General features: G+C 37.1%; 1 protein-coding gene across 2 annotated transcripts in view; it reads left to right on the top strand.

Annotated features, from left to right (window-relative positions):
• The first annotated feature begins 3,022 nt into the window (after window positions 1-3,022).
• Window positions 3,023-27,965, top strand: part of CEP120 (centrosomal protein 120) — a 73,272-nt gene continuing 48,329 nt past the window's right edge. For both annotated transcript variants that reach the window (XM_054589898.1, XM_054589899.1), the window contains exons 1-6: window positions 3,023-3,112; window positions 3,375-3,452; window positions 7,244-7,400; window positions 11,461-11,575; window positions 14,038-14,179; window positions 19,205-19,353. In XM_054589898.1, coding sequence (XP_054445873.1) covers window positions 3,404-3,452; window positions 7,244-7,400; window positions 11,461-11,575; window positions 14,038-14,179; window positions 19,205-19,353 — 612 coding nt within the window. In that variant the 5' untranslated portion in view covers window positions 3,023-3,112; window positions 3,375-3,403. The remainder of the gene's footprint in view (window positions 3,113-3,374; window positions 3,453-7,243; window positions 7,401-11,460; window positions 11,576-14,037; window positions 14,180-19,204; window positions 19,354-27,965) is intronic.

The following is a 27,965-nucleotide window of genomic DNA, read 5'->3' on the forward strand; positions in this document are numbered from 1 at the left end:
AAATTAGGGACGTAAGAACCTGTGCCAATGATGATAAATTGGGGCCTAAGGTCGTATTTCCCTAGGGACCACATGAGGCGAGTCCCTGTTTCTGTCCCCTCCCGAAGGTTCTTCCAGGGAGTGAAATGTGGGTGCCCATCACTCCCCTTCATCCCTCTCCTTCCCAGCCTTAGGCAATCTCTACTTCTTTCCTTACTACTCACAGTTCTTTACCCTTCAGGGACACCTGTTATAACCACTGTAATGAATTTAGGTCAGAGGTACCTAACCTGTGGCAGGCAGACCTTTCAGTTTGGGTTATGCAGTATTTTTGTTTATTGAACTAAACTTAGTTACTAGCATTTAAAAATTGGATGGGTTCACATAAAAATCTGTCATTCTAGTTTCTTGTGGAAATTGGGGAAAAACTGGCTTTTGCTGCATGGTAATAACCAGCTGGGGCAGAGAAGGGCTGTCCTGTTAGACAGCCACAGTGCTTTGCTTCTGCACGGGTCCGGCCCAGCCCAGCTCACCAGTCAGTTCCCAGCACCTGCCTGACCTGAAAAAGCATTTGATTTGGGGATGCTCTGCTGTGATTTTTCACAAAAGCCAGGGAGAGGGCTGTTTGGGAGGGTACTGTCCCTAGAACATATATATGTATAAGCCAAGGTTAGGGAGTATAAGAATCTGGTTATTTTTGCTCCACATTAACAATAAAAAATAGCTACCACTTTCAGGGATTTTGTGACAGCTTAGGCCCCTCACAGAAGCAATGCTATTTAATCCTTGCAAAACACATGTGACAGAGGACTATTAATCCTATTTTACCAATGGGAAGACAGAGGATCAGAGAAAAATAAGTCAGCCAAGTCGCAGAGCTAATAAATTGGGGGCCTTGGAATGCAGTTATGTGTCACTCTGCTGCTAGGCTACACTACCTCTCCTGCCATCGACATCTGCGGCCCTTCTTCGAGGAATTAAAGGCACACAAGTTAATGGCCAAATTTAATGAGATCAGAGCCTGGATGGGAAGGCAGAACAACTTGGCACTGAGCGAATACTAGTTACTTCCTCCACTCCTGCTCCCTCTTCCAGAAGGAGGCTATTTTCTAAACACTTTTTGAAGGTGAGGGTCTGGCACCATGCTCTTAAAAATAGTTATTCAACAGATGTGTTCATTTTAATAACCCTGGGTCCTTGCCTTAAATTTGAATAAGTGTGTGTGAGAGTATGTGTGTGGCAGGGAGAGGACACGGAGAGAGGAGGGGCTGAGGAAAGGGAACGCTGCTCCTGGTCCCTCCTATGGCAGGCCATGGAAGCTGTTGGAAAGATTGAAAATATAGAGACATGCTACAAGTAAAGTGTTTTTCCAAAATGTAAAATAGCTACAGAAAAAGAAAACTTTAAAATGAGTCAGAATGCTTTGTGTTTTTTGTATGTGTGTGTAAATTGAGGGCTACCTAATATGCTGAGCTTTTAGGCTGACAAGCTAATGAATTCAGAATCAAGCATTTATTCAAACTAGTCAGTTTGAATTTGCATGTTTATAATGTAATGAATCTCACATTGTCTAATGCACAACATTTTATAGTTTATTGGCATTTACTTATGTATTTTGAAACAGAAATTGATGCTTCATAAGCTTATAACAAAATTTTCTCTTATGAATTAAGCTAAAATATAATGATCTATGTTAGAATTGAATTTACTACTGTTTAATATCACATACGAAAGGAAATTATATTATTAAATAACAGATAAGGAGGCTATAGATGCTGATGGATTTATAATTCCATTTCTAGATGAGATAGATGGAAAATTTCATGTCATTAATTTTGTACAGTCTGTTAAAAACAAACAAACAACCCAACAATATCCCTGCCGACTAGGTTGAATTTTTAGCAGCTGGGATGATATGATTTTAGTACTGTCACAGTGTGTGCGTTTTTTTCCCCAGGGGGAGTTGGGGGACCCAGGAAAGCAAACTATGTGAAATTTTGCTATGTGAAAAAGTTTCTTAGTTAATTTTAATGATTTGTCAGATTTTTTTTCTGACTAAAGTTACTCTATGGTCTTCAGTGATGGTTTTGAATCTAGATTAAAGGAAAACAATAAGGTGTATTGATGGCAGTTCCTAGTTCTTTCACTACCACTACTTAACGTCAAAGACTGTTCATATAAAAATATAATAACTAAACAGCATTTACTACATTTAAGTCTTGAATCAGGGATTCATGTATATTATCATTATATGGCTGAAACTGAGGATCAGAGAGGTAAAATGACTTGCCTAAGGTCACCCAGCATGCAACCGGCAGAGGTAAGTCCCAAACCCTGATCCGATGTGTAGTCTTTCCATTAGAGAAAAAAATGTCGGTTGACAGCATTTAGATGCCTTGTTTACTTTTTGGTCTTGATTTTGCTAATTTGTTACTTTGCGGTCACAGAGTAGACGATCGTATACCTTTAATTTTTCTGCCCACGTGACAATGTTTTCGTTTTAGGGTAATTCTTCCTGTACAGGAAATTCTCGGAGAGGTTACGTCACCACCACCAGTTACAGTAATTACCGTATTAACGCTACTTGTTTTCAAAGCGTACAAATTTGAGGTGCTTGCGCCAGGACAATTTTAGAACTCAGATTTAAGTCTTTATTATTCTGTGATTTGATTTTTTTAGCAGTTTTGACACTGGGGGCCTGAAACGAGCTAGATTTAAAAAAAAAAAAAATCTCTACTGATATATTTTCCAGGTTTTGTCCAGAGCGTAACAGAGAATACACTACGCTCACACTCCTCTTTCGGGAACTTCTGGAAGCCTTTACTGCAGTAGTGCGCCTGCGCAGCTAGTTCCCACCAAATCGCCCGCCTTCCCTCGTTCGGCTAGCAGGGGGCGCTGTGAGGTAATGGTCTAGTTTTCTCCCTAGGGCTCTGGAACCAAGCATAAAAGGGCAGGAGGCAAAGTGAGCTGAGGGCCGTTCTATCCTCGACTGCCCTGGTCTCTATCACCCTTTGTCCTCCGGCCTCCCGGGGGCACTGGGCCTGCGGGCCTGGTTGCTAGGCGGAAGCGGAGGGCGGCAGCAGCCGCGGTGGCTGCCCGGGCATTTGAAAAGCGGCTACGCGGGCGGCAAAAGGTCCCCAGGCGGCGGGCTCGCCTCTAGTTGCAGACTGGCCCGGCTGGGTGGTGGAGCGGCTTTTGGAGTTGAATCGGGGCAGGATTAGGAGCTGGGTTGGCGGCCTGGGGTCAGGGAGCCAGGAGTGCTGCAGGCTGCCGCGGGACCCGGCCGCTGAGCCGAGTGTCACGACCTGGGACCGGGCGGTGGGAGCCGTGCCTGCAGCCCGGCCCGGGGTCGCAGGTTACCCGAAACTCACCTGGGTCCCCCTTCCTTCCAGCAGACCCCGCCTGCGGGCCGCAGATCGGGACCATGGTCTCCAAGTCCGACCCACTGCTCATCGTGGTGTCGATCCTAGAAGGTAAGTGCCCAGGACTTATTTATGCAACTGCTGCTTTCTGGATTTTAACAGAGTGATGTAGGAGCGAGGCTTTGTGAGCCCTAAGAACCTTGTCATCTTTGCTTTTGTGGTCCCCAAAGACATACTTGAAGTTGTACGTGGTGAAATCTGTTAGGTAATTGATTTAAAAATCTCTCGAGGGAGTATGAGCGCTATTAAGGATAGGTGATATTTAGCGTGACTAGCCGTAGCCCCAGAGACAAGGAAAAAAACGATTTCCAGAAGCAGCAGCATGTCGATGACTTTTATGTATGAGCTGAAAGTGTGCCTGGAAAGCACATTCTGTTCAGCGACCTCCCGGTAACAGCATTTGCAAGAACTTTCCTTTAACTCGAATTCATCTTTCTTGCCGTTTCAGAGTATCGTGGAGGCCATGGCCTTTACAAATCTTGAAGGAGGACTTAGAGGTTGTCAAAAGGCTCTCGCACTTGTATGCGTGTCCTGGAGTTTGGTTTATTGACATTTGTTTGCTGGAGACTCATTGAGGGCCAGGTGCAGTGTTGGGAACGTAAGAATAAAACAATCCTGGTTCTAAAAGCTAAGGATGTAGGCTGGAGATTGTGTCAACAAATAATTCATCAGGGTGAAGAAGAGGGAATGACTGCCTTTAGGGAAGCTGGGGAAGGTTCCCTGGAGGAGGTGACATGCATTTGCGTCCTAAAGGATGGTTAGGAATTTGTCAGGTGAAAAAAAGGAAGGAAGGGGCATTGTGGTTAAAGGAAAGCAGGCAAAGAGCACTTAAGGTATAGAAAAGAAAGGTGTGTTCTGTGGTTGCTTAAATTCAGTGTGGTTGGAGAGCAGACTACAGGAAAAGTGGAGGGCACAGGAGTTGATAGGTAAATTGAGGACAGGTTATAAAGAACATGCAAGAAGTCATGTTGAATGGGCCAGAGGCATGGCTGGCCTTCTGCCAACCCCCCATGGGAGGTATTTTGTGGAGGCCCGGCACTTTTTGTAGGGTGAGAGGGAAATAAACATTGTAAACCTAATTTTTGAGTTTTGGGGCAGTAGAAGGACAAGATGCCATAAAGAGTTGGGACGGTTTCAACTGTGAGGTTACTAATTGTTTAAAAGATGTAGAACTAAAATCCCATTACCATTTTGTTAACAAAAGCTTTTGGACTTATCCCATGCTATGAGGAAATGGAAATAAGAGGCACTCTCTTTCCCTTCAAGGATGTAGGCTTTTGTCTCCTTGGGAATATCAAATTAATGTGCAGGACACAGTATGTTGGGATATACTATATTAAAAATATGTGATAGGGGTTATAGACATAGGTTTTGGGGGTTGGTGGGGATGATGGCTGAAGTGCTTTGAATAGTAAGGAGGCTTTAGATGAGGGACAGAACATCATTCCAGGGGATTGGACAACCAACGCAGGACAGTTTGGGCATGAGTAGCAAAGAGGTCGGCAAGATGAGCAGGGTAGAGGAAGGTGAGTATTTAGGAATATCATGGTAATAAATAAGCTTGTATACATAGAGTGATCAGGCCTTGAAGGGTCTTGAAAGACAAATAGTTTAATGTGCTAAATACTAAGGGGGTGGCATATGTTCCTAAGTGGATAAAGTTTTTTGCAAGTGTAGTTTAGTAGTAGTATGAAGGGAAAAGAACCTGGAATCATGGATGTCAGCTAGATATTGTCACAAACATGTCTAAAACTGTCATTTGTCCCTCCCTCCAAATGGTTCCTACTCTTGTGTTTGTGTTTCTATGCATAATAACCCCATCGTCACCTCAAGCGAAGAACCTGGGAGTCATCCTCTTCGTCTCCATCCCCAACTTCCAAGTTATCACCAAGTGTTGATTTTATTTTAAAAATACTAGCAGGTGCTTCATATAAACTTAAATAAATGAGCTTCCACTGTGAATGCCCTGCTTTGGGACCCTCATTTATTCACCTAATCTGTTGTCATAATCATTTTGGTAGTCTGTTTCATAAGTGTTTTCTTCCTTTCTAGAAACTGTACTGTCCATGTTACTATCTGGGGATACTCTTTCTAAAATGCAAATACAATTTTCTTAAAATCCTTTGGTATCCTAAAGGAGAATGTCTGTATTTCTTAGAATGGCATATCTTTTATGGTAGACCACTTGCATAACTTTTAGCCTCATCTTCCTTCCTGCCATCTATCATGTGTTCCTTCAACTGTACAGTATTGAGCTGCTTGCAATTTCTTGAATATACCTCTAGAAGTGCCCTTTATTCCAAAGATAATGATTGGGTTTCCATCACGAGTAGAATGTGGGCCATGTACTGAATTTAAAGGATGAATAAAGACTGTATTTCTGTTCTCAAGATATTCCTTGTCTTTGGGATGAGACAGGAACCTATTTATTGCACTATATCATAACCTCTGTTCTCGGGTGTATTGGAGGTTATGGTTATGATAGTCTTAAAATACAGGTATTTTTTTTGACATATGTGAAATTCTTTTGGGGAACCTAGTGATCTTTGAGAGTAACTGAAAATGAGGTCCAGAGAGAAACCTCTGTGAGTGCTAATTGGGAGAGCCAAACCATGTGTAGCAAGATTCCTAGTAGGGAGTTTCAATGAGAGCCTCAGGTGAAACTCACAGATTTGTAATCAAAGTCTTTCTCATCAGCTGAATTCCTAATTAGGCTTGTACCAGGGTGAGTAGCAGCAGGGATGAATTTACCTAAGTGATTAAAACTCTCTTTACCAAGATTGGCCTCATCAGACCTGTAAGTAGGTTGACTGTAACATTTTTATGGCTTCTGTCTTAGTTCTTTAGCTTCCTGTTTTCCGTATTTTGTTTCTTTCCACTAGACTTCATTCCTTGAGGGCAAGTACTGTGTTTTACTTTGTTTGCATCCTGTCAAATAACATAATACCTATTTCTAAATATGCCTTCAATAAACAGCGAAGGGATGGGTAGATAGAATACTTTAACATTTCTTGCAAATATGCAGCATTGTCCTGAGAAGAGAACGAATGAATACATATTTTTTGGCTAATTTGCAAAATTTTAACTATCAGCAGGAAAATTAATATGCAGGTAAATTTATTTTTGCTGATTTGATTATTTCCTAACTCTCCAGATGACCTCGTTCTGTATTACGTACTGGTATGGTAGTATCTAAAATTGGTTTAACCAGATTTTCAACTCTTTATTGCTAAATGTTATTGAGATCATTGCTGCTCAAGGTGTGAACCGAGGACAATAGCATTGACATGACCTGTAATCTTGTTAGAAATGCAGACTCTCAGGCCCACCCTACACCTACTGAACCAGGATCTACATTTTTACAGGGTTTCAGGTGATTGATAAGCCCATTAATGTTTGAGAAGCACTAATTTATAAATTATAGCTTCCAATTTGATTTATTTTTAAAACATCCTCACCCAAGGATATGTTTATTGATTTTAGAGAGAGAGGAAGTGGGGGTGAAGGACGGGAGGGAGACAGGCAGGCAGGCAGGCAGACACAAAAATGTGAGAGAAACATCAGTCGGTTGCCTCCCACACAAGCCCTGACCAGGGATTGAACCCACAACCTTTCAATGTATAGGATGATGCTCCCACCAAGCCACCCAGTCAGGGCTGATTCATGTTTTTTGTGAACACTGAATTTGAGTGTGTATGCATGTGAACATGTGTTAGTGAGGTAGCTTATGGCTTAAATAAATCAACCACTCTTAACATATATCAATTTTAAAAATATATGCTAAATGATATTTGATTTTTGAATACTTCTGATTAACCTATATAGTCTCCCCCTCACCCCAGGTCGCCATTTCCCCAAACGTCCAAAGCATATGCTTGTAGTAGAAGCGAAGTTTGATGGAGAACAGTTGGCTACTGATCCCGTGGACCATACTGACCAGCCAGAATTTGCTACCGAGTTAGCCTGGGAAATTGACAGGAAAGCGCTCCACCAACACAGGTGACTGTTAATTGTCAATTTGCTCTATTCTTTTTTAGGCTGTTATAAATGAAGAATTCATATATCTCATTAGATTATAGTAATAAAAAGCCACTCAAATACTAATGAGCCAGGAAATTTTGAAAGTGCATTATAGCAATAATTCATTTAAAAATCAGATCAACCCTATGAAGTAGGTATTATTTCCTCCATATTACAGGTTAGAAAACTGAGGCCAAAGAGTTGAAGTAACTTGTCCTAAGTTAGTCAGCTGGATAGTGGTAGAGCCCAGGCAGCCCAGCTCCAGAGTCTAAGCTTTTAGCCTCTACACCTACCTTTTTAGTTGGTTTGTTTGTTTTTTGGCTAATGTGTGAGAGAATAGGTATCCAAAAGTGCTACCTATTGATGGCTAATGATGACAACCCAATATTAAATATGCTTTTGGAATTCATTGTAATTTCTGTTCATTTATTGTATATTCTATCTGGCATGCCAAGGATATATAGATATGTACATGGAATGATTATATAAAGGATCTTTTAAATTAACTTTTATACTTGATTGTAGACATTTAAACACTTTTTTAGTATATAAAGCAGACTATAACTTATAGCTTCTTATTTATTTCATGAACTCTGATGACCAGAAGCAGGCAAGAACACTGATACTTTTATTTTTTAAACGATTGAGAAGATATTTCCTTCTGGGAAACACATAATCACCTCAGTACTTGCCCTTTCTTAGTACTAAATCAAATCAAAATGCAAAGTTAAAAATGAGAGCAAGGAAAAATTTATTTCCTTTTGCTATATCAGTCCATGGATTTATCTGTAAGGATATTAAATTTTTATAGAGAGTATCAAAATTTTGTATTTCCTTCCAGTGACTTCTGGAATATCTGCCTAGATAGAGATCTGATGTGAGATGTTCGTGCCTATACTGGTAGTCGTCTTCACAATCATGTTAGTGCACAATGGCACCACTCTGAATGTATAGGCTAAGAAAGTAACACAGATAAGTTGAATATGTAAATGATAATTTTGTGCCATGTGCAAGTTTCACAGTCATTTCACTAGGTAAAAGAAATGACAAAATTGAACCAGCTTACTGCAAGAGCCAGTATGGGGTTCCAGATGCAAAGGGTCTCATGGTATATCAGTCACATTCGTGCTTATAGAACATTGTCGTGTATTACATTAAATTGTTCATTTTAATAGTTTATCATTTTATGGTATTTAATTTCTTAGTTTATTTTGGTTTTTAGCTACAAAAAGAGCTGTAAGCACATAACGTATATTTGTAGTTTTATGTGTGTGACAGCATAAGATAAACAATTTAAAAACAAACTTAAGGAATAACAGTAATTTTTTACTTTAAAAAAGCTCTGTAAATTACAGAAGCTTGAAAAACATTGACCTCCATGACAGCCTCCTAGAAGAGAGAGACTAAGATTTTTGACATATTTTGTATATAGGATAAATAGCTAAAATGAATAGTTCTTCATATATGGCCTTTATTATGCTTAGGTATGCTCCCTTTATTCCCACTTTGCTAAGTGTTTTTATCATAAATGGATGCTGTACCTTATCAAATGCTTTTTCTGCATCTGTTGATATGATCATGTGATTTTTGTTTTTTCATTTAATGTGATGTATTACGTTTATTGATTTGTGAATAATGAACCATCCTTGCATCCCTGGGACGAATTCCATTTGATCATGTTGGATGGTCTTTTTAATGTATTGCTTTTACTACTTCTATTCAACATAGTATTGGAAGTCCTAGCCACAGCGATCAGACAGGAAAAAGAAATAAAAGGCATCCAAATTGGAAAGGAGGAAGTAAAACTGTCATTGTTTGCAGGTGACATGATAGTGTACCTAGAAAACCCTATAGACGCCACCAAAAAACTACTTGACCTAGTAAGTGAATTTGGCAAAATAGCAGGATACAAAGCCAATATTCAGAAATCGAAGGCATTTTTGTACACCAACAATGAAATACCAGCATCAGAAGTCAGGGAAAAATCCCATTTGCTATAGCAGCAAGAAAAATAAAGTACTTAGGAATAAAGTTAACCAAGCAGATAAAAGACCTGTACTCAGAAAACTACATAGCACTGAAGAAATTAAGGAAGACACAAATAAATGGAAACATGTATCGTGTTCATGGACTGGAAGAATTAACATCATCAGAATGTCCATATTTCCCAAAGCAATTTATAGATTCAATGCAATCCCTATTGAAATACCAATGACATGTTTCACAGATATAGAACAAACATTTCAAAAATTTATATGGAACCATAAATGACCCTGAATAGCCACAGCAATTTTGAGAGAGGACAAAATAGGAGGGATCACAATACCTGATATCAAACTGAATTACAAGACCACTGTAATTAAAACAGTCTGGTACTGGCATAAGAACGGACACATAGATCAATGGAACAGAATAGAGAGCCCAGAAATAAACCCATGTCTCTATGGTCAATAAATATTCAACAAAGGGGGGAGAAGCATAAAATGGAATAAAAATAGCCTCTTCAATGAATGGTGTTGGGAGAGCTGGGCAGCTACATGCCAAAAATTGAAATTCAACCACCAACTTACACCATACACAAAAATAAACTCAAGATGGATAAAAGACTTAAATATAAGTTGCGACACCATAAAAGTCCTAGAGGAGAACATAGGCAGGAAACTCGCAGATATTCCATGCAGCAGTATTTTCACCAATATGTCCCCTAGAACAAGGGACATAAAGGAAAGAATAAACAAATGGGACTTCATCAAAATAAGAAGCTTCTGCATGGCTAAAGAAAACATCAGCAAAATGAAAAGGAAGCCAACCATATGGGAAAATATATTGGCCAATGATACATCAGACAAGGGTTTGATCTCCAAAATATATAGAGAACTCACATGACTCCAGTCCAGGAAGACAATCCAATTAAAAAATGGACAAAGGACCTGAACAGACACTTCTCTGAGGAGAATATACACAGGGCCCAGAGACCTATCAAAGGGTGCTCAGAATCACTAGCCATCAGAGAGATGCAAATTAAAACCACAATGAGATACCACTTCACACCAGTCACAATGGCCATCACAAACAAATCAACAAACAACATGTGCTGGTACGGTTGTGGAGAAAAGGGAACCCTAGCACACTGTTGGTGGGAATGCAGACTGGTGCAGCCACTTTGGAAAACAGTTTGGAATTTCCTCAAAAAGCTAAAAATGGAACTGCCTTTTGACCCAGCAATTCCACTGCTGGGATTATATGCTAAGAATCCCAAAACACTAATTCAAAAGAACATATGCACCCCAATGTTCATAGCAACACAATTTACCAATAGCCAGGTGCCAGAAGCAACCCAAATACCATCAATAAATGAGTGGATCAAAAAACTTTGGTACATGTACACAATGGAATACTATACAGCAGAAAGAAAGAAAGAGAGAGGGAGGGAGAGAAAGAAATAAGGAAAGAAGGGAAGGAAAGAAAGAAGGAAGGAGAGAGAGAGAGAGAGAGAAAGAAAGAGCGAGCTACCACTCTTCGTAACAGCACGGATAGAACTGGAGAGCACTATTCTAAGTGAAATAAGCCAGGGGGTGAAAGACAAATACCATATGATCTCACCTGTAAGTGGAACCTAACCAACAAAACAAACAATCAAGAAAAATATAACCAGCAATATTGAAAGAAAAAACAAACCAACAGTAACGAGAGGGAAAGAGGGAGGGGGGTAATGGGGAAAAGAAGGGGAAGGGTCAAGCCAAGGAACATGTATAAAGGACCCATGGACAAAGCCAAGGTGGGAAAGGATTGAGGGTGGGGAAGGGGAAAGTGGTAGTGGGAAAATGGAGACAAGTGTATTTGAACAATAAAAATACATTTAAAAAATAAAAAAAATAAAAGTACCTGAAAAAAAATTAAACTGATAGCTCTTGCCAGTTGGAGTTTTTTAGAAAATATGGAACCTTGATAGTAATAGGCAGTTTTTTCAAGGGTAATAGAAAATCAGTTCAATACTAAGCAAAAGCTATTTTACTTTTCACATAAATTGTTGTTACAGGCTACAGCGTACTCCTATCAAACTCCAGTGTTTTGCCTTGGATCCTTCAACTTCAACCAAGGAAACTATAGGTTACATTCTTTTAGACTTAAGAACTGCTCAAGAAACAAAGCAGGTACTATCCTTTTGATGTTTGTTACTGACTATGTTAGACAGTTGTTTATTTTTTAATATCTATCAATTAGATTGATGGAAAGTGTGTGGAATACTAGACCTGACAGATCATGGGCTTGAGCCAATATGGCAGTTCTTATGTTTTAGTTTGTGAATTTGATTTAGAAAATCCTGACCTTCTAGTCATTTCATTGACCTAGAACATCTTTCTCAAAGAAACTTTTCTCTGAGCTCAAAGCTGTGTTCAGTTACCTTGAGCTTAATATCTGCAACTCCTGAGCTTTGCTTTCAAAGGTGGTACTCTTCCAGCTGTCCCTTGCTTCAGTGAATGGCTACCACTCTCCTTCCAGTTTTGCAGACTAGAAATACAGAAGTTTTCGTGATAGCTCCCTTTTTCTGCCTCTATAAGCCATCCTTTCCAGTTAGTTTTTTCCCTCCTGGTCCATCTACCATTCTGCATTTTTCCTGTTGAACCTAAGCCACCATGATTTCTTACCTTGGCTGTCATACTAGCCTTCTAATTGGTTTCCCTGCTTCTTGCTCCTTGCCTTCCATACATAATAGAGTAAGTGAACTTATGGAAACCCAGTTAACTCTATGTAAATAGCAGGCCCCCCACCCCCGCCCTAACTGAGGGGGGGATGGGTGGGGAGAACTCTGGGTCCTGATTTCTGTGGTAGGGCTTTTTGTTACTGAAAATGTGTTCTTCTTGCGTCTTTTTGAGTATATTTTAACCTCTTTGTACATTATTGACTTTAGACATGTTTACTTTTAGTTTTTCTTAATGTCTTTGTCACCGTTTTTAAAAGAATGTAGAGTAAAAATAATCTTTTTTAAACTTCTCTATACTTGATTTGAATCATAAATTAGGATTCTGGAAAGAAAAATTTATATTACTAACATTTTTGCTGCTGATAGCAATGATATTTGCAAATAAGCCAGTCAGCCTGGGCCAAATTTGGAATCATTCAAAAGAAACTAAAAAATTAAAAAAAAACTTTGGAAGAGGAATTGCTTATCCCCAGTTCTTGGGTACTCATCACCAATCTACTCCTAGGTCCTTAAGAAGAACCCGGGGTCATGCTTGTGCCTCTGATGTTTCTCTTACCCAGCTTCTCTGCCGCAGCTTCAGAGTGTTTGGAAGACACTTCTGCAGTTGCTTTGGCTACAAAGATGGTAAATCCTCTTAGGAGGAGGATGTCTGAGAGGAGATCATGCCTCTAAGTGCACTTGGCATTTCTTTTCTCCCTGTCTCGTGCTTTAGGACAGTTTGTCATATTTGTGATTGAAGTTAAGAAATGTTTAAAATTGCATTAGTTTAGGAAACCTAGTTGTTGTTGTGCTTATTCTTTTTTGTTTGCCAGCAAAAATATGACATTGGCTGGTAAAATATTTGAAGTTGAAAATAATTTAAGTTTCTATAAACATAGAAAAATCTAGATTTGTTTTTGACTTATATAACAAAAATACAAAGTTTGCAAGTAGATAAAATACTTTTTTCAGGCTTGTACTTAAAAGTTAGAAAATATTTGTCATAAGATGTATAAGAACAAACAAACTTTGTCTCAAGAAGTACAACATAAAAGTACCACAACAAATTATGAATTTTTACCTAAAAAAAAACCTGGCTGTGAAATTTTTTAATCTATGTCCTAGTTAATCCTATTTTACTTATCACACAGAACTTATCAAACCAAAACAGCTGTTTTTGGTTTTGATCAGTGTAAGCTCTAGACTGTGCCTTTATAGACCAGTGGGCAGAGTAAGAATGCTGTTTCTAGGTATTGAAATGGCACCCCTGCTGACGAGTGCTTCCTGCAGTAATGGGACTTGTGGTCCTGGGCCGTGAGATTTTTAAGGCTGGTTTTGGTACTAGAATTTCTGATGTTACTCCGGGGGGAATATCCAGGTAATTTAGGATACTTCATTTTGTGAAAAAACTGTAGTTTAATATCAGTCAAACGCATAGTTCAGAAGCCAGAACTCAATCATTAGACCGTTACTTTAGTATTTTTTAACTGTTGTTATTAAGTTTTTCTTTTCTTCATTTGATGTAAATGGAACAAAGAAATGCACCAGGCAGAAAAGCTATAACAGAAAAAGTGAAAAATTGGGGGTAAGGAAATGGACAATTAGTAGTCTTTTATTGTTGTTGTTTAAGGGATAAAGGGAGATTGGGGACATAAGAATAAAGATAGAAGGAAATATATTGTGTTTTCTTTATTATCTGTTGAAGCATAGGAATAGCCTCAAAAAGATACTCTAAACTTCTATTTCAAGAGGAAATTCAGTCAGCTTCCTAAGCAGGATTAATTTCTTTTGAAGAAAATGTGGGAAAAAAATATTTTAAAAGAGGAGAAAGTACTGAGAAATTACAGGAAATATATTTAGAACCTTATAGAACATTTCCCAGTACTCTTTATTCCCTATTAACTATGAAGGTGTTTTGTTACTATTCTTTAGGCACCAAAATGGTACCAGTTGCTGAGTAATAAATACACCAAGTTCAAGTCTGAGATACAAATAAGCATTGCTTTGGAAACAGATTCAAAGGCACCAGTGGACAGTTTTAAAGCAAAAGGAGCTCCTCCTCGAGATGGAAAAGGTTTGTGCATCATCTCGAAGGACATTCTTCAAGAAGTACTGTCTGTGGATAAGAACCTTAGCATGGGTCGAGGGGGCGGTATTACAGGAAGATGTATGTAGGCATGTACACTGATTTTACTCTAGTGTAGCAGACAAATGCTGTGAAATTGTTATACATGCAGCACTCGTTGCTCTTAGCTCTTATTTACAAAGCTGAGAAATTAGGAGAGACTTTTCTTTTCTTTATTTGATATATAATAGAACAACATAGAATTTTGTAGTGTTTTTAAAAATTACTACCTGGAAAATTTTCCCTCTAGGATGAGTACAGGAATGTCAACAAATGGTTATGTTCTCCTCTATTAACTGTAATTTAATGAAATCTTCATTTTTTTTTCCTTTTTCATTAATAAATTTTATCTTTTAGAGCAGTTTTAGGTTCACAGACAAATTGGAAAGTATAGAGTGTTCCCACACAATCCTGCCCTCACACAAACACACCTCCTGCATGATCAACATGCCTTACCAGAGAGGTACTTTCGTTAGGATTGATGAACCCACACTGACACATCATTATCACCCAAAGTTCATAGTTTATGTTTGGGTTCATTCTTTGTGTTCTACATTCCATAGGTTTTTGACAAATGTGCAGTGACATATCCACGACTATAGTATCCTACATTATCATTCCACTGCCTTAAAAATCCTCTGTGCTCTTGTTTGTTCATCCCTCCTTCCCTCAAACCCTTGGCAACCACTGATACTTTGTTTCCGTAGATTTTCCTTTTCCACAATGTTGTATTGTTAATTATACTATATGTAGCCTTTTCAGATTGTCTTCTTTTACACAGTAATAGCCATTTAAGGTTCTCCCATATCTTTTCATGCTTTGATAGCTCACTTCTTTTTAGTGCTGAATAATACTATATTGTCTAGATGTATCACAGTTTATTTATCCACTCACTGAAGAACATCCTGGTTGCTTCCAAGTTTTGGTAATTAGGAATAAAGCTGTTATAAATATCCCTGTGCAGGTTTTTGCGGACATAAGTTTTCATTTCATTTGGATCAATACCAAGGAGTGTAATTATTGGATGGTTAAAGTATGTTTAGTTTTATGAGAAATTGCCAAACTATTTTCCAAAATGGATATACCATTTTGCATTCCCACCAGCAATGAATGAGAGAATTTCTGTTGCTATATATCCATGCCAGCATTTGGTATTGTCAGTGTTTTAGATATTGGCCATTGTAATAGATGAGTAGTAGTATCTTGTTTTAATTGCAATTCTGTAGTGATATGTGGTGTTAACATCTTTTCATATGATTACTTGTTCTCTGTATATCTTTTCTGGTGGAGTGTCTGTTCAGGTATTTTGCCTATTTTTTAATCGCTTGTTTTATTGTTGTATTTTAAGAGTTTTCAAAAATGTGTTTTTGGTAACAGTCCTTTGTCATATATCTTTTGTAAATATTTTTTTCCCAGTGTATGACTTGTCTTCTCATTCTCTTGACGTTGTCTTTAGTAGAGCAGAAATTTTTAAAATTTTGATGAAATCCAGCCTATCAGTTCTTTGATGGTTCATGCCTTTGATATTGTATCTAAAAAGTCATCTCCATGTTCAAAGTCATCTAGGTTTCTCCTACATTTTCTTCTAAGTCTTGCAGGTTTTTGTTTTACAATTAGGTCTGTGATCCATTTTAAGTTAATTTTTGTGAAGGCAGTGAGGTCCAGGTCTAGATTCTTTTTTTTTTTTTAATGTGTGGATGTTTATTTATTCCAGCACCATTTGTTGAAAACACTACCTTTGACTTTTCTCTTTGTCAAAGACCACTTGACTACCACAGTTTTGATTACTGTAGCTTTATAGCATACCTTGAATTTGAGTATGTATCAATGTCTCAGTTCTCCAACTTTTGTTGTTCTCCTTCAGTATTAAATTTGCTCTTCTGGGTCTTTTGCTTCTCATGTAGACTTAGGATCAGTTTATCAATGTCTGCAAATAACTTGCTGGGATTTTTATTGAACTTGCATTGACTCTATAGATCAAGCTGGGAAGAACTGATGTCTTGACAATATTGAGTTGTCCTATTTATGAGCCTGGAATATCTCTCTATTTATTTAGTTCTTTTTTTATTTTGTTCATCAGAGTTTTGTGGTTTTCCTTATATAGATATTGTTGATATGTATAGTTATATAGATTTATTGCTAAGTATTTGTTTTGGGTGCCGATGTAACTAGTATTTTTTTCTTAAATTCAAATTCCACTTGTTCATTGCTGGTATATAGGAAAGCATTTGGCTTTTATATATTAATCTTGTATCCTGCAGCCTTATTATAATCCCCTATTTTGGATTCCAGGAGTTTTTGGTTGAGTCTTTCCATAACACTATGTAGAACATGGATGTTCTACATAGTCATATCATCTGCAGCAAAGCCAGTTTTATGTCTGCCTTTCCAATCTGCTTGTCTTTTATTTCCTTTGCATGTGTTAGTGCATTAGTGAGTACTTTTAGTATGATATTGAAAAGCAGTGAATGGAGGGATTGAGTAAAAAGGAAGGAGGATTCATTGACATGGACAACAGTGTGGTAATTGGTGGGGGGTGGAGGGATGTAAGGGAGCTAAGTGGTAATGGAAAAGAACACAATAAAGAGAAAAAGAAAAAGAAAAAGAAAAGCAGTAGTACAAGGGGACTTCTTTCCTTTTTCCTGATCTTGATGGGAAGCTTCTCACCATTAAGTGTGATGTTAGCTGTAGAATTTTTGTAGATGTTCTTTGTCAATAGAAGAAATCACTATTTCTAGTTTGCTGGGAGTGTTTTTATCACAAATAAATGAATGTTGACTTTTGTCTCATACTTTTTCTGCATCTATGGGTATGAGGATGTCGTTTTCTCTTCTTCAGCCTGTTGATGTGGTGGATTATATTAATAGATTTTTGAAATCTCATGTGGTGGTATATATTTCTTTTTTAAACATTACTGTATTAGATTGGATAATATTTTGTTAAGGATTTTTGCATGTATTTTTATGACAGTGTTAATCTCTTTCTTTTCTATTTTTTTTGTAATGACATTGTCAAACTTTGTTATTAGAGTAATGCTGGCCTCACAGAACAAGTTAGGGTGTATTCATTCCCTCTGCTTATATTTTCTGAAAAAGATTGTAGACAGTCGGTGTATAGTTGACCTTTAAACAGCAGGCGGGGGGCGTGATGCATAGAGGCGCTGAAACCCCAGCTGTTGAAAATCCATGTTTAACTTAAGTTGGTCCTCCGTATACTCAGATTCCCAACTGTGGATCCACAATACGGTTGATCCTTGAACAGCATTGGCTTAAATCCACATGTAGGTGGCCCTACCTAGTTCAAACCTGTGTTGTTCCAAGGGTCAACTATAATTTCTTCCTTGAGTGTTTGGTACAGTTCACCAGTGAAACCATCCAGGTCTGATGCTTTCTGGTTTGTAAAATTACTGATTCAATTTCATTAAATGACACAGCCTATTCAGATTCTCTGTTTCTTCTTTTGTGAATTTTAGAAGATTTTATCTTCCAAAGGAATTGGTCCATTTCATCTAGATTATCAAATTTGTGGGCATAGAGTTATTCATAGTATTTTTTGGTTACCCTTTTAATGTCCAAGGAATCTATAGTGATGTTCCCTCTTTCATTTCTGATATTAGTAATTTGTGTCTTCTCTTTTTTTCTCTTAGGCTGGATAGAGGCTTACAACAAATAACAAATAACTGTAAATACAAATAACTGTAAAACTACTTTTGCATATTTGTATATATATGCACATGAGGATATATACCTTTGTAACTCTACATTTATTGAACGGAATACATTCACATAGACACCGTCAATCCCTCCAGTCCTATACTGCAAGATGTATCCTTCTGTTCTGCCCTTCCATACTTGTAACTCCCTTTCCTGTCACAATTGTTTTGATTTCTAACCGCTGCTGGCCTTAGAATTTAATGGCTACCTTTATTCAAGTGCTTGTCAGATACTGTGCTGAGTACTTTTGTTGTTTAATTTTATCATCTCAACAACACCAAAAGCTTTGCAGAAAAAAAAAAGAGTAAAGGAGATCATAGTTGTATATAACTAGTGAATGGCAGAACTGGGATTGGAACCTTGGTCTCTGTGACTCTAGTGTCTGTGCTCTTAACCATCATGCAATTTTTAGTCATTGCTTTCATGAGCTTACTGCTTCAGGATTAGCCCCTGAAGGAGTCAGGAATGATTGCTTGTTTACAGAATATGCATGTATAAAATTTTGATAAGCCCTAAGATATTAGCCCAAAAAAGTTATACACTGGTCTGTGTCTACCAACCAGGAGAGTACTCACTTTATTGCATTCTTCCTAACACTGAATGTTGTCTATTATTTCAGTTGTGTGTTTTATTCCTTAATCAATTTGAAAAACGCTGTCCCTTTCCGTTCTCTTCATATCGAAGTCTATTTGATTATATTAGTTCTCTTCTCAAAATTGTTTCATGGTATTCTGTTATTCTTAGAAAACTATCCAGTTGTTGTGACACGGCATTGAAGAAGACTTTGATATGCCCTCTGTTTATCACTCCAGGCTTATCTCTTCCTATGTCAGTCTTCCATCTCTGATCCATCACATCGGTCTGCAACCACATGCTTCCTTTCGTTTCTGAGTCTTTGTACAAATTGTTCCTTCTGCCTAGAACACTTTTTCACTCCCTCATTCTCTCTACAGTCACCTTTCTCTTTTAGCCAAATTCTGCTTATTTTTCAGTTCTTAATTTATATCTACTTCCTTTAGAAAACCTGCAATGCCTTTGCTCTGTGGTTTATTAAATTGAAGTTTTAAAAATGTTACCTTATTTCAAAATATGACTTCATGGGCCGATAGAAAATGGTGGTTACATGTGAAAATCAGTGGAAACCTTACTGAGATATTAGATGGATCCATGAAAACTGCCAAGCAAATAAAAAAGTTAAACCAGCTTTCAAAATCTTTTAATGGCAAACTACAATGTAGTTTAATTATTTTTCTCCATAAAGTACCTGCCGGCCTCTCTGGACTGGACCCGAAGGACATTGTGGCAGTGCTGGACGAGGAAGGGGGCTACCATCAGATCGGACCAGCAGAGCGCTGTACTGACTTCTTCGTTCTGTCAGTGACCATAGCATTTGCCACCCAGTTGGAGCAGGTGAGACTTTCCCTCAGATTAGTGATTCATAAAGAACTTGAAAATTGAACTGTGTTTTTTAAATCTGCCTTTTAGGTTTTAAAAAGATTTGCAAATTGACTTTTTTTTTTTTTTTTTACTTTTAAAAAATAAAAAACTCTTTTCTCTCATATCAAAAAGCATTTTTGCTTTAGGAAAAGAACAAATTGTGGTGATCTTGGTAGTAAAAGAATAAATTCAGTCTCTCAGGATTTAGAAGAAAGGCTATCAATAAACATTGTTTCCCACTGTAGTGTGTGGCAGCGTAAGGACTGGTATGAAAGGATTTTTTCAAAGTATTGAATAATTTTTGTTTTGCAGAAATGTGCAGCGTTGGGGGCACTTGTCTCAGTCCTAGCTTAATAGCTGTTAGGTCTGGTATTTACAAGCTAGACAATAAGCCTGTTACTGTTTTTTGCCTGCAGCACAGTAAGCGATGTGAATATCAGTGTATTTCCCACAGTCCCACAGAGGTGCCACAGGAGGTCACAGTGAGTTTGCATCACAGCTAGGAACACAGACCTTGGGGACCACCCACTTTTACTGTAAGCAGTCCCGGTCTTTGTCTGGAAGACATGTCACCTTAGCTCAAAGTTCCCAGCTGCATAAACAACCCTAGGAAATGGCCTGGGTGAGACGGTCAGGGCCTCGCAGGCTCGGCACAGTAGCAGAGCTGTGCAGGAAGGCCTGGGCCCATGGCAGGCAGTCTCTTCCCCGAACAGCTCAACGCAAAATTAGCTGTCATTCTACCCAGTGCCCTTCTCAGGATCAAGTCCAGTTTTTTTCTTTTTTAATTATGTTGCTCTATAGCAGCTGAAATAAATTAATATTTTCAAAAATAGAGATTATGGCTATGACTTAAATTTTTATGAGATTGTTTACTTTCTTAGAGGTATAAAATTCCCACATAGTCCATATTCACAAGTGAAATGAGTTAGTGATCACATATTTGTCTCACTGGTAAGGTTTATCAGATAAAGATTTTTCTCGGGAAATATATTTAACTTTGTCACACAGTTTATGCCCACTACAAAAAGCACTTTTATTATAAGTACTGTTCTTTGAACTTTACTCTTTCTCTTGATTTGGTGCTGTCATTTTCTCATTGACACTTTATGTGCTTTTGTCTTTCCCCCAAAATAATTTTCTTATTTTTTCTTCTCTCTGTGTGGATTGTCCCAGTGTCATAGAACACTCTTGAGGGAAAGCCATGTCCACCGCCCTTCACTAATCACATCAGAACACGCGTTAGACAACAAGTCTACTGTATTTTTACTGTTACGGGATATCTGGAAAGCATTTTATGACGAGATCGGGCGCGTTCAGGGTGGTATGGCCGTAGACTGAAAAGCATTTTAAATTGCCACTTTATCTTTAATATTTTTCAACTCCCTAGGGAGGCATAAGTGTTAACTATTAATCATTTACTCTGTGTTATGTTCTGTGAAGTAGATGTTGTGCCAGCTACTTTGCATATTTGCATATGCTGCATTTCATCCTACTACACCTTTACGGAATTATTTTCATTTTTAAGATGAGGAAACCAAGTCTTAGGAAGGTTTTACACCAAGTAAATGACCTACGTGTTTCTGGCCAGATGGTTACCTTTCACATTTTTTTATTCCCGTGTTATGTTCTCTTGCCTCTTACGGGGTTTGCAGTAAGATGGGTATGAGTTGGAATCTCATTCTCACTCCCTGCTAGTTTCTTTAGCTTAGGCAACTTACCTCACCTGTCTGAGGCTTGAATTTTCTCAGTTATACAGTGGAGATACTACCGGTTTGCATATGTATATGAGGAATGAGATAATATAGTAACTAAAATGTCTAATATATAGTTTGTATCTGTGAAGCTATATTTGTGTGTGGTAAGGCTTGTTGGAGGTAACTGATCTATTGAATCTACAGTATAACTAGTACAGTTTTTGATAATACAAGGTGATTTATTGGGACAAATCACTCTTTTATGTGTATTTTACAATAATTTTTAAAGACATAAAAATTAGCTCCAATAATTTATTCATCCCTGGGTACTGCTTAGTATTTACTTTTTACATTCTTTACAGACAAGCCAAGGATTTTAAAAATTAGCCCTTTAGTTTTTTCTTCTCACACTAGACAAAGACTATGTGAAAAGTCATCTATTAGTAAAGAAAAATATACTTTCAGATGCAAATCAGTGACTTAAAACATGATACTACAAAGTTGTAGTAGAGTAATGGAGGAAGCAATGAATAATCTTGCTTCCTTCTTTTCTTAAATATTTAAAGGTAAAGTGTAAAAATACATCTCAATCTAGGGATGAAAAAGAATTTTTAAAAGCATCTCTTCCCTTAGTGGGAAGAACTTAGAATTAAATATAGTATGAAATATGTAAGGGCCACCTTTATTTCTTAAATTTTTTGTTGCTTTCTGATTATGGAAGAAAGTAAAAGAAAATGAAAGCCTCTTCTAATTGAATTCCTCTGAAATAATCATTGTTACAGTGAAATAATCATATTTTCTCCTCATTTTCCCATTCATTTAACAGCTAACTGTGTGCAAGGCAGCATTATACATTTAAATATATAGTACCCCTGTAGTCCTTCCAACCACCCTAAAAGAAATGGAGGCACAGAGTGATTAAGTAATGTGTCTAACATTTCATAGCAAGCCATTGCTGGGTTTGGGGGTTTACTACAGAATTTGTCTTCTTAACACTAGATGTATAGGTGCTACCTCTCAAGATATAAAAATCTACATGATTAAAATCTACAGTTAAAATCTGTTCAATTAAACCAATCCATTTTAAATGATAGGATTAAAGTAATACCTTAATTTATATAATAATAATATACTTTATATAAAATAAGAACCATGTTGAGTATTTACTGTGTGCTGTTTATTTATGGACAATGCTTAATTTTTTTGAAGTGAGTGCTAGGACCACAGATGTGAAAATGCATTGAGCCCTGACCTTACAGTTTCTGTACTTTTCTGTGTCTAAAATTTTTTAAAATATTAATTTATGTTTATATTTAATTTTTATTTTATAAATTACAGTTGACATGCAATATTAGATTAGTTTCAGGTGTACAATGTAGTGATTAAACATTTATATAACTACAAAATAAGTCTAGTACCCATCTGTCACCATACATACTTATGTTGTCTGTATCCCCTGTGCTGTACTTTCTACCCCTGTGACTATATTTCTATCTGCCAATTTGTACTTCTTAATCCCTTCACCTTTTCACCCATCCCCCAGACAGCCCTCCTATCTGTCAACCACCAGTTTGTTCTCTGTATCTATGACTTTGTTTCTATTTTGCTTGCTTGTTTTTTAGATTCCACATGTGAAAAAGGATTTTTAAAAGAATCTCTTCTCTTATTGGGAAGAACTTAGAATTAAATATAATATGAAATCATATGGTATTTGTCTGTCTTTGTCTTACTTATTTCTCTTAGCAAATTACCCTCTAGGTCCAACTATGTTGTTATAAATGGCAAGATTTCAAATATTTTTTTTTTATGGCTGAGTAACATTTCATTGTATGTATGTAGCACATCTTTGTCCATTCATGTATTGATGGCTGCTTGGGTTGCTTCCATATTTAGCTTCTGTAAATAATGCTGCAGTGAACATTGGGTATATATATCTTTTTGAATTAGTGTTTTGCATTTCTTTGGATAAATACCTACAAGTGGAATTGCTAGATCATATGGTATTTATTTTTTAATTTTTTGAGGAACTTCTATACTGTTTTCCATAGTGGCTGTACTAGTTTACAGTCCCATCAACAGTACACCAGGGTTCCCTTTTCTCCATATCCTCACTAACACTCGTTGTTTGTTGATTTATTGATGATGGCTATTCTGACAGATGTGGGGTGACACCTTATTATGGTTTTAATTTGCATTTCTGTGATGATTAATGATGTTGAGCAACTTTTCATATGTCCTCTTTGGAGAACTGTTTAATCAGGTCCTCTGCCCACTTTTTAATTGGATTGTTTCTTTTTTTGGTATTAAGTTATATGAGTTTCTTATACATTTGGAATATTAAACCCTTATCAGATACATCATTGATAAACTATTCAGTGGATTGTCTTTTCATTTCATTGATGGTTTCCTTTGCTGTGTATAAACTATTTAGTTTGACGTAGTCCCATTTGTTAGTATTTTATTTTGTTTTGTCTTGCCTGAAGAGACATATCCAAAAAAAGGTCACTAAGAGTGATGGCAAAGAGTTTACTGCCTATGTTTTCTTCTAGGTGTTTTATGGTTTGGGGTATTACATTTAAGTCTTTAATTCACTTTGAGTTTATTCTTGTGTATGATGTAAGAAAGTGGTCTTCGTTTCATTTTCTTGTGTGTATATGTCAGTTTTTCCAACACCGTTTATTGAAGAGACTGTGTTTATACCATTGTATAGTCTTACCTCCTTTGTCACAGGCTAATTGACCATACAGGGAGGCCCGAGTTTATTCCTTGGCTCTCTGTTCTTTTCCATTGATCTATATGTCTTTTTTTTTTCTTATGTCAGTACCATCTTGTTTTGATTTACAGTATAGCCTTCTAATATAGTTTGGTATCAGGTAGCATGATACCTCCAACTTTGTTCTACTTTCTCAATATTGCTTTGACTATTGGGGTCTTTTGTGGTTCCATGCTGGTTTTAGGATTATTTGTTCTAATTCTGTGTAAAATGCTATTGGCATTTTGATAGGGATTGTGTTGAATCTGTAGATTGGTTTGGGTAGTATGGACATTTTAACAATGTTAATTCTTCCTATCCATGAAGAAGTGTATCCTAGTTGTATCTTCAATATCTTCGATGTCTTATAGTTTTCTGAGTATAGGTCTTCTACCTCCTTGGTTAGATTTATTCCTAGGTATTTCATTCTTTTTGATGCAATTGTAAATGGGATAGTATTTTTTATTTCTCTTTGATAGCTTATTGTTGGTGCATAAAAATGCAACTGATTTCTGAACACTAATTTTGTATACTGCCACTTTGCTCAATTCAATTATTCTCATAGTTTTATGCTGGAATCTTAGGGCTCTCTCTATATGTGTAGTTTCATGTCATCTACAAATAATGACAGTTTTCTTTCCTTTCAATTTGGATGCCTTTTACTTCATTCTCTTCCTCTTTCCCTCTCTTCCTCTCTCTCCCTCTCTGTCTCTCTCTCTTATCTTACTGCTTTGGCTAGGACTTCCAATTCTAATGTTGAATTAAAAGGATAAAAGTGGACTTTCTTCATTTTGTTTATGTGATGTATCACATTAATTGATTTGCTGATACTGAACCAACCTTGCATCCTGGGTATAAATTCCTCCTGATCATGGTGTATGTTCTTTCTATGGTTTACTAATATTTTTTTGAGGATTTCTGCATTTATGTTCATCAGGCCTATAATTTTCTTTTTTTTTGTAGTGTCTTTGTCCAATTTTGGTATCAGGGTAATGCTGTCCTCATAAATTGAGTTTGGGAGTCTTCCCTCCTCTTCAGTTTTTTTGAAATAGTTTGAGGAGTGTAGGTATTAATTCTTCCTTACATGTTTGATAATATTCACCTGTCAAGCCATCTGGTCCAGAGCTCTTCTTTGTTGGGAGTTTTAATAACTGATTCAATTTTATTAGCAGTTACCCATCTGTTCAGACGTTCTGTTTCTACCTGATTCAGTCTTGTAAGATTGTATGTTTCTGTGACTTTATCCATTTCTTCCAGGTTGTCCAATATTTTGGCGTATTGTAGTATTTCCTTACAATCCTTTGTGTTGCTATACTGTCATTATTTCTTCTCTTTCATTTCTGATTTTCTTTCTTAAATCCTCACCCGAGGACATGTTTATTGATTTTTGAGGAAAAGGAGGGGAGAGAGGAAAACATTGACATGAGAAACATTGATTGGTTGCCTCCTGTATGCACCCCGACCAGGGTGTGAACCCACAATCTTTTGGTGTATGGGACAACACTCCAACCAACTGGGCCATCCAGCAAGGGCCATTTCTGATTTTATTTACTTGGGCCCGCTCTCTTTTTTTCTTGATTGAGTCTAGCTGAAGGTTTATCAATTTTATTTATCTTTTCAAATAACCCACTCTTGGTTTCATTGATCATTTCTGTTGGTTGTTTTAGACTCTATTTCATTTACTTCCACTCTGATCTTTATTATTTCCTTTCTTGTACTCATTTTGGATCATGGTGGTGTTCTTTTACTAGTTTGTTTTTTTTTTTTTAAGTGTAAGGTTAGGTTGTTTGAGATTTTTCTTGTTTCTTGAGGTAGGCTTGTATTGCTGTACGTTTCCCTGTTACAACTGCTTCAGCTGTGCCCCATAAACTTGGGGTCATTCTGTTTTCATCTTTATTTGCCTCGAGATATCTTTTGATTTCTTCCTTGATTTCGTTAACCCATTCAGTGTTTACTCACATATTATTTAGCCTACACACGTGTTTTTCGCTTACTTTCTTGTAATTGCTTTCTAGTTTCATGCCAATGTCATCAAAGATGATGCTTGACAATGATTTCGATCTTCTTAAATTTATGGAGACTTGTGTTGTAGCCTAACATGTAGTCCATGCTGGAAAATGTTCCAGGCACACTTGAAAAGTCTTTATATTTTACTTTAGGGTGAAATTACCTAAAAATATCATTTCAGTTCATGTGGTTTAAGGTGGTTTAAGGTCATTTAAGGCCCTTGTCAATTTTCTGTATAGTTGATCTATTCATTGATATCAGTGGGGTTTTAAAGTCCCTTAATAGGACTGTATTACTGCTGATCTCTCCCTTTATGTTTGGCAATATTTGCCTTATATATTTAGGTGCTCCTATGTTGAGTGCATAGATGTTTACCAGAGTTACATCCTCTTGTTGGAATGATCCATTTATTACTATGAAATGCCCTTCTTTGTTTCTTGTTACAGCTCTTGTTTTAAAGTTATTTTTCCTGATTTAAGTATTTGTACCCCAGCTTTTTTGTTTTCCATTTGCATGAAATATCTTTTTCCATCCCTTTCCTGTGAGTGTGTTTCTTTCAGTCTGAAGTGGGTAGACAGCATATATACAGGTTTTGTGGTTTTATCCATTTGGCCACCCTGTGTCTTTTGATTGAACCCTTTAGTCCTTTTTACATTTAATGTAATTATTGGTAGGTATGTAATTATTGCCATGTTATTAGTTGTTTTCTGATTGTTTTTGTAGTTCTCCTCTGTTCCTTTCTTAGTCTCTTGTATGTTAATAACTTCCTATAGTAATGTGTTTGGTTTCCTTTTTTTTTTTTTTGTCTCTCTCATGGATTTTTGGTTTGTGGTTACCATGTGCCTCATATATACCAAACTATGCTTATAGCAATCTATTTTAACCTTTGTACTACTAGGTTTATAGTTGGTTGATCCACTGTTTGTATTGTTTGCCTATATCAGTGAGAATATTTTTCTTTCCAATACTCTCTTATTCATGTTTTTATATTTTTCCTAAAGAAGTCCCTTTAACATTTCTTACAATACTAGTTTAGTAGTAATGAGCTCCTTTAGCTTTTTCTTATTTTGGAAACTCTACTCTACTCTACTTTGATTCATAGACTACTCTACCCAGCAAATCTTGGTTGTAGGGCCTTGTTTTTCATCACTTTGAATATTTTGTGCCAGTCTCTTCTGTCCTGCAAAGTTTCTGTTGTGAGCTCAGCTGACTGTCCATTGTATGTAATAACTGCTTTTTTCTTGCTATCTGGAAGATTCTTTCTTGGCCTTTAACCATTGGCATTTTAATTATGATGCTTTGGGGTGGGATTCTTTGGGTTCATCTTGTTTGGCACACTCTGTGCATCCTGGACTTGTATGTCTATTTCCTTTGCCAGGTTAGGGAAGTTTACAATCATTTTTTTATTCAAATAGGTTTTTTAATTCCTTGTTCTCTCTTCCTTCTTGTACCCCTTTGATATGAATGTTGGCATGCTTGATGTAGTCCCTGAGGTCCCTTAAGCTATCCTAATTTTTTAAAATTCTTTTTTCTTTTTGCTGTTCTGATTGGGTGTTTTCTACTACCTTATCTTCCAGATCACTGATTTGATCCTCTGTTTCACCTAATTTAGTGTCGATTCCCTCTAATATATTCTGCATTTTACTTATTGTGTTCTTCATATCTGACTGATTCTGTTTTGTTTTCTATATCCATTTTTATGTTTCGTATCTCTTTGTTGAAGTTCTCACTGAGATCATTTAACATCTTTAGAACCAGTGTTTTGAACTCTCTATTTTATTGATATGCATGTCTTTGTTTAGTTCTTTTCCCAGAGTTTTCTTCTATTTATTTGGGGTGTGTTTCTTTGTCTCCTCATTTTATCTGGCTTCCTATGTTTGTTTCTATGTACTAGGTAGATCTGCTACATTTCCTAGTTATGGCAGGGTCGTCTTATATAGTAGGTGTCCGGTGGGGGCCCAGTGGCACAGTCTCCTTGGTCACCTGAACTGAATGCTCCAGGGGTATCTCTTGTGTAGGTGGCATGTACCCTCCTGTTTTAGTTGAGCCTTGATTGCAGTAGGCGCATCAGTGGGTGCAACTGACCTTTATGATGACTGGCTGTGACTGTAGCAGATGAGCTGCTGTGCATG

The sequence above is a fragment of the Pteronotus mesoamericanus genome, unplaced genomic scaffold, assembly GCF_021234165.1.
Source record: "Pteronotus mesoamericanus isolate MK-2021 breed Mesoamerican mustached bat unplaced genomic scaffold, CSHL_Meso_final scaffold_167, whole genome shotgun sequence".
In the NCBI taxonomy this organism is placed as follows: domain Eukaryota; kingdom Metazoa; phylum Chordata; class Mammalia; order Chiroptera; family Mormoopidae; genus Pteronotus; species Pteronotus mesoamericanus.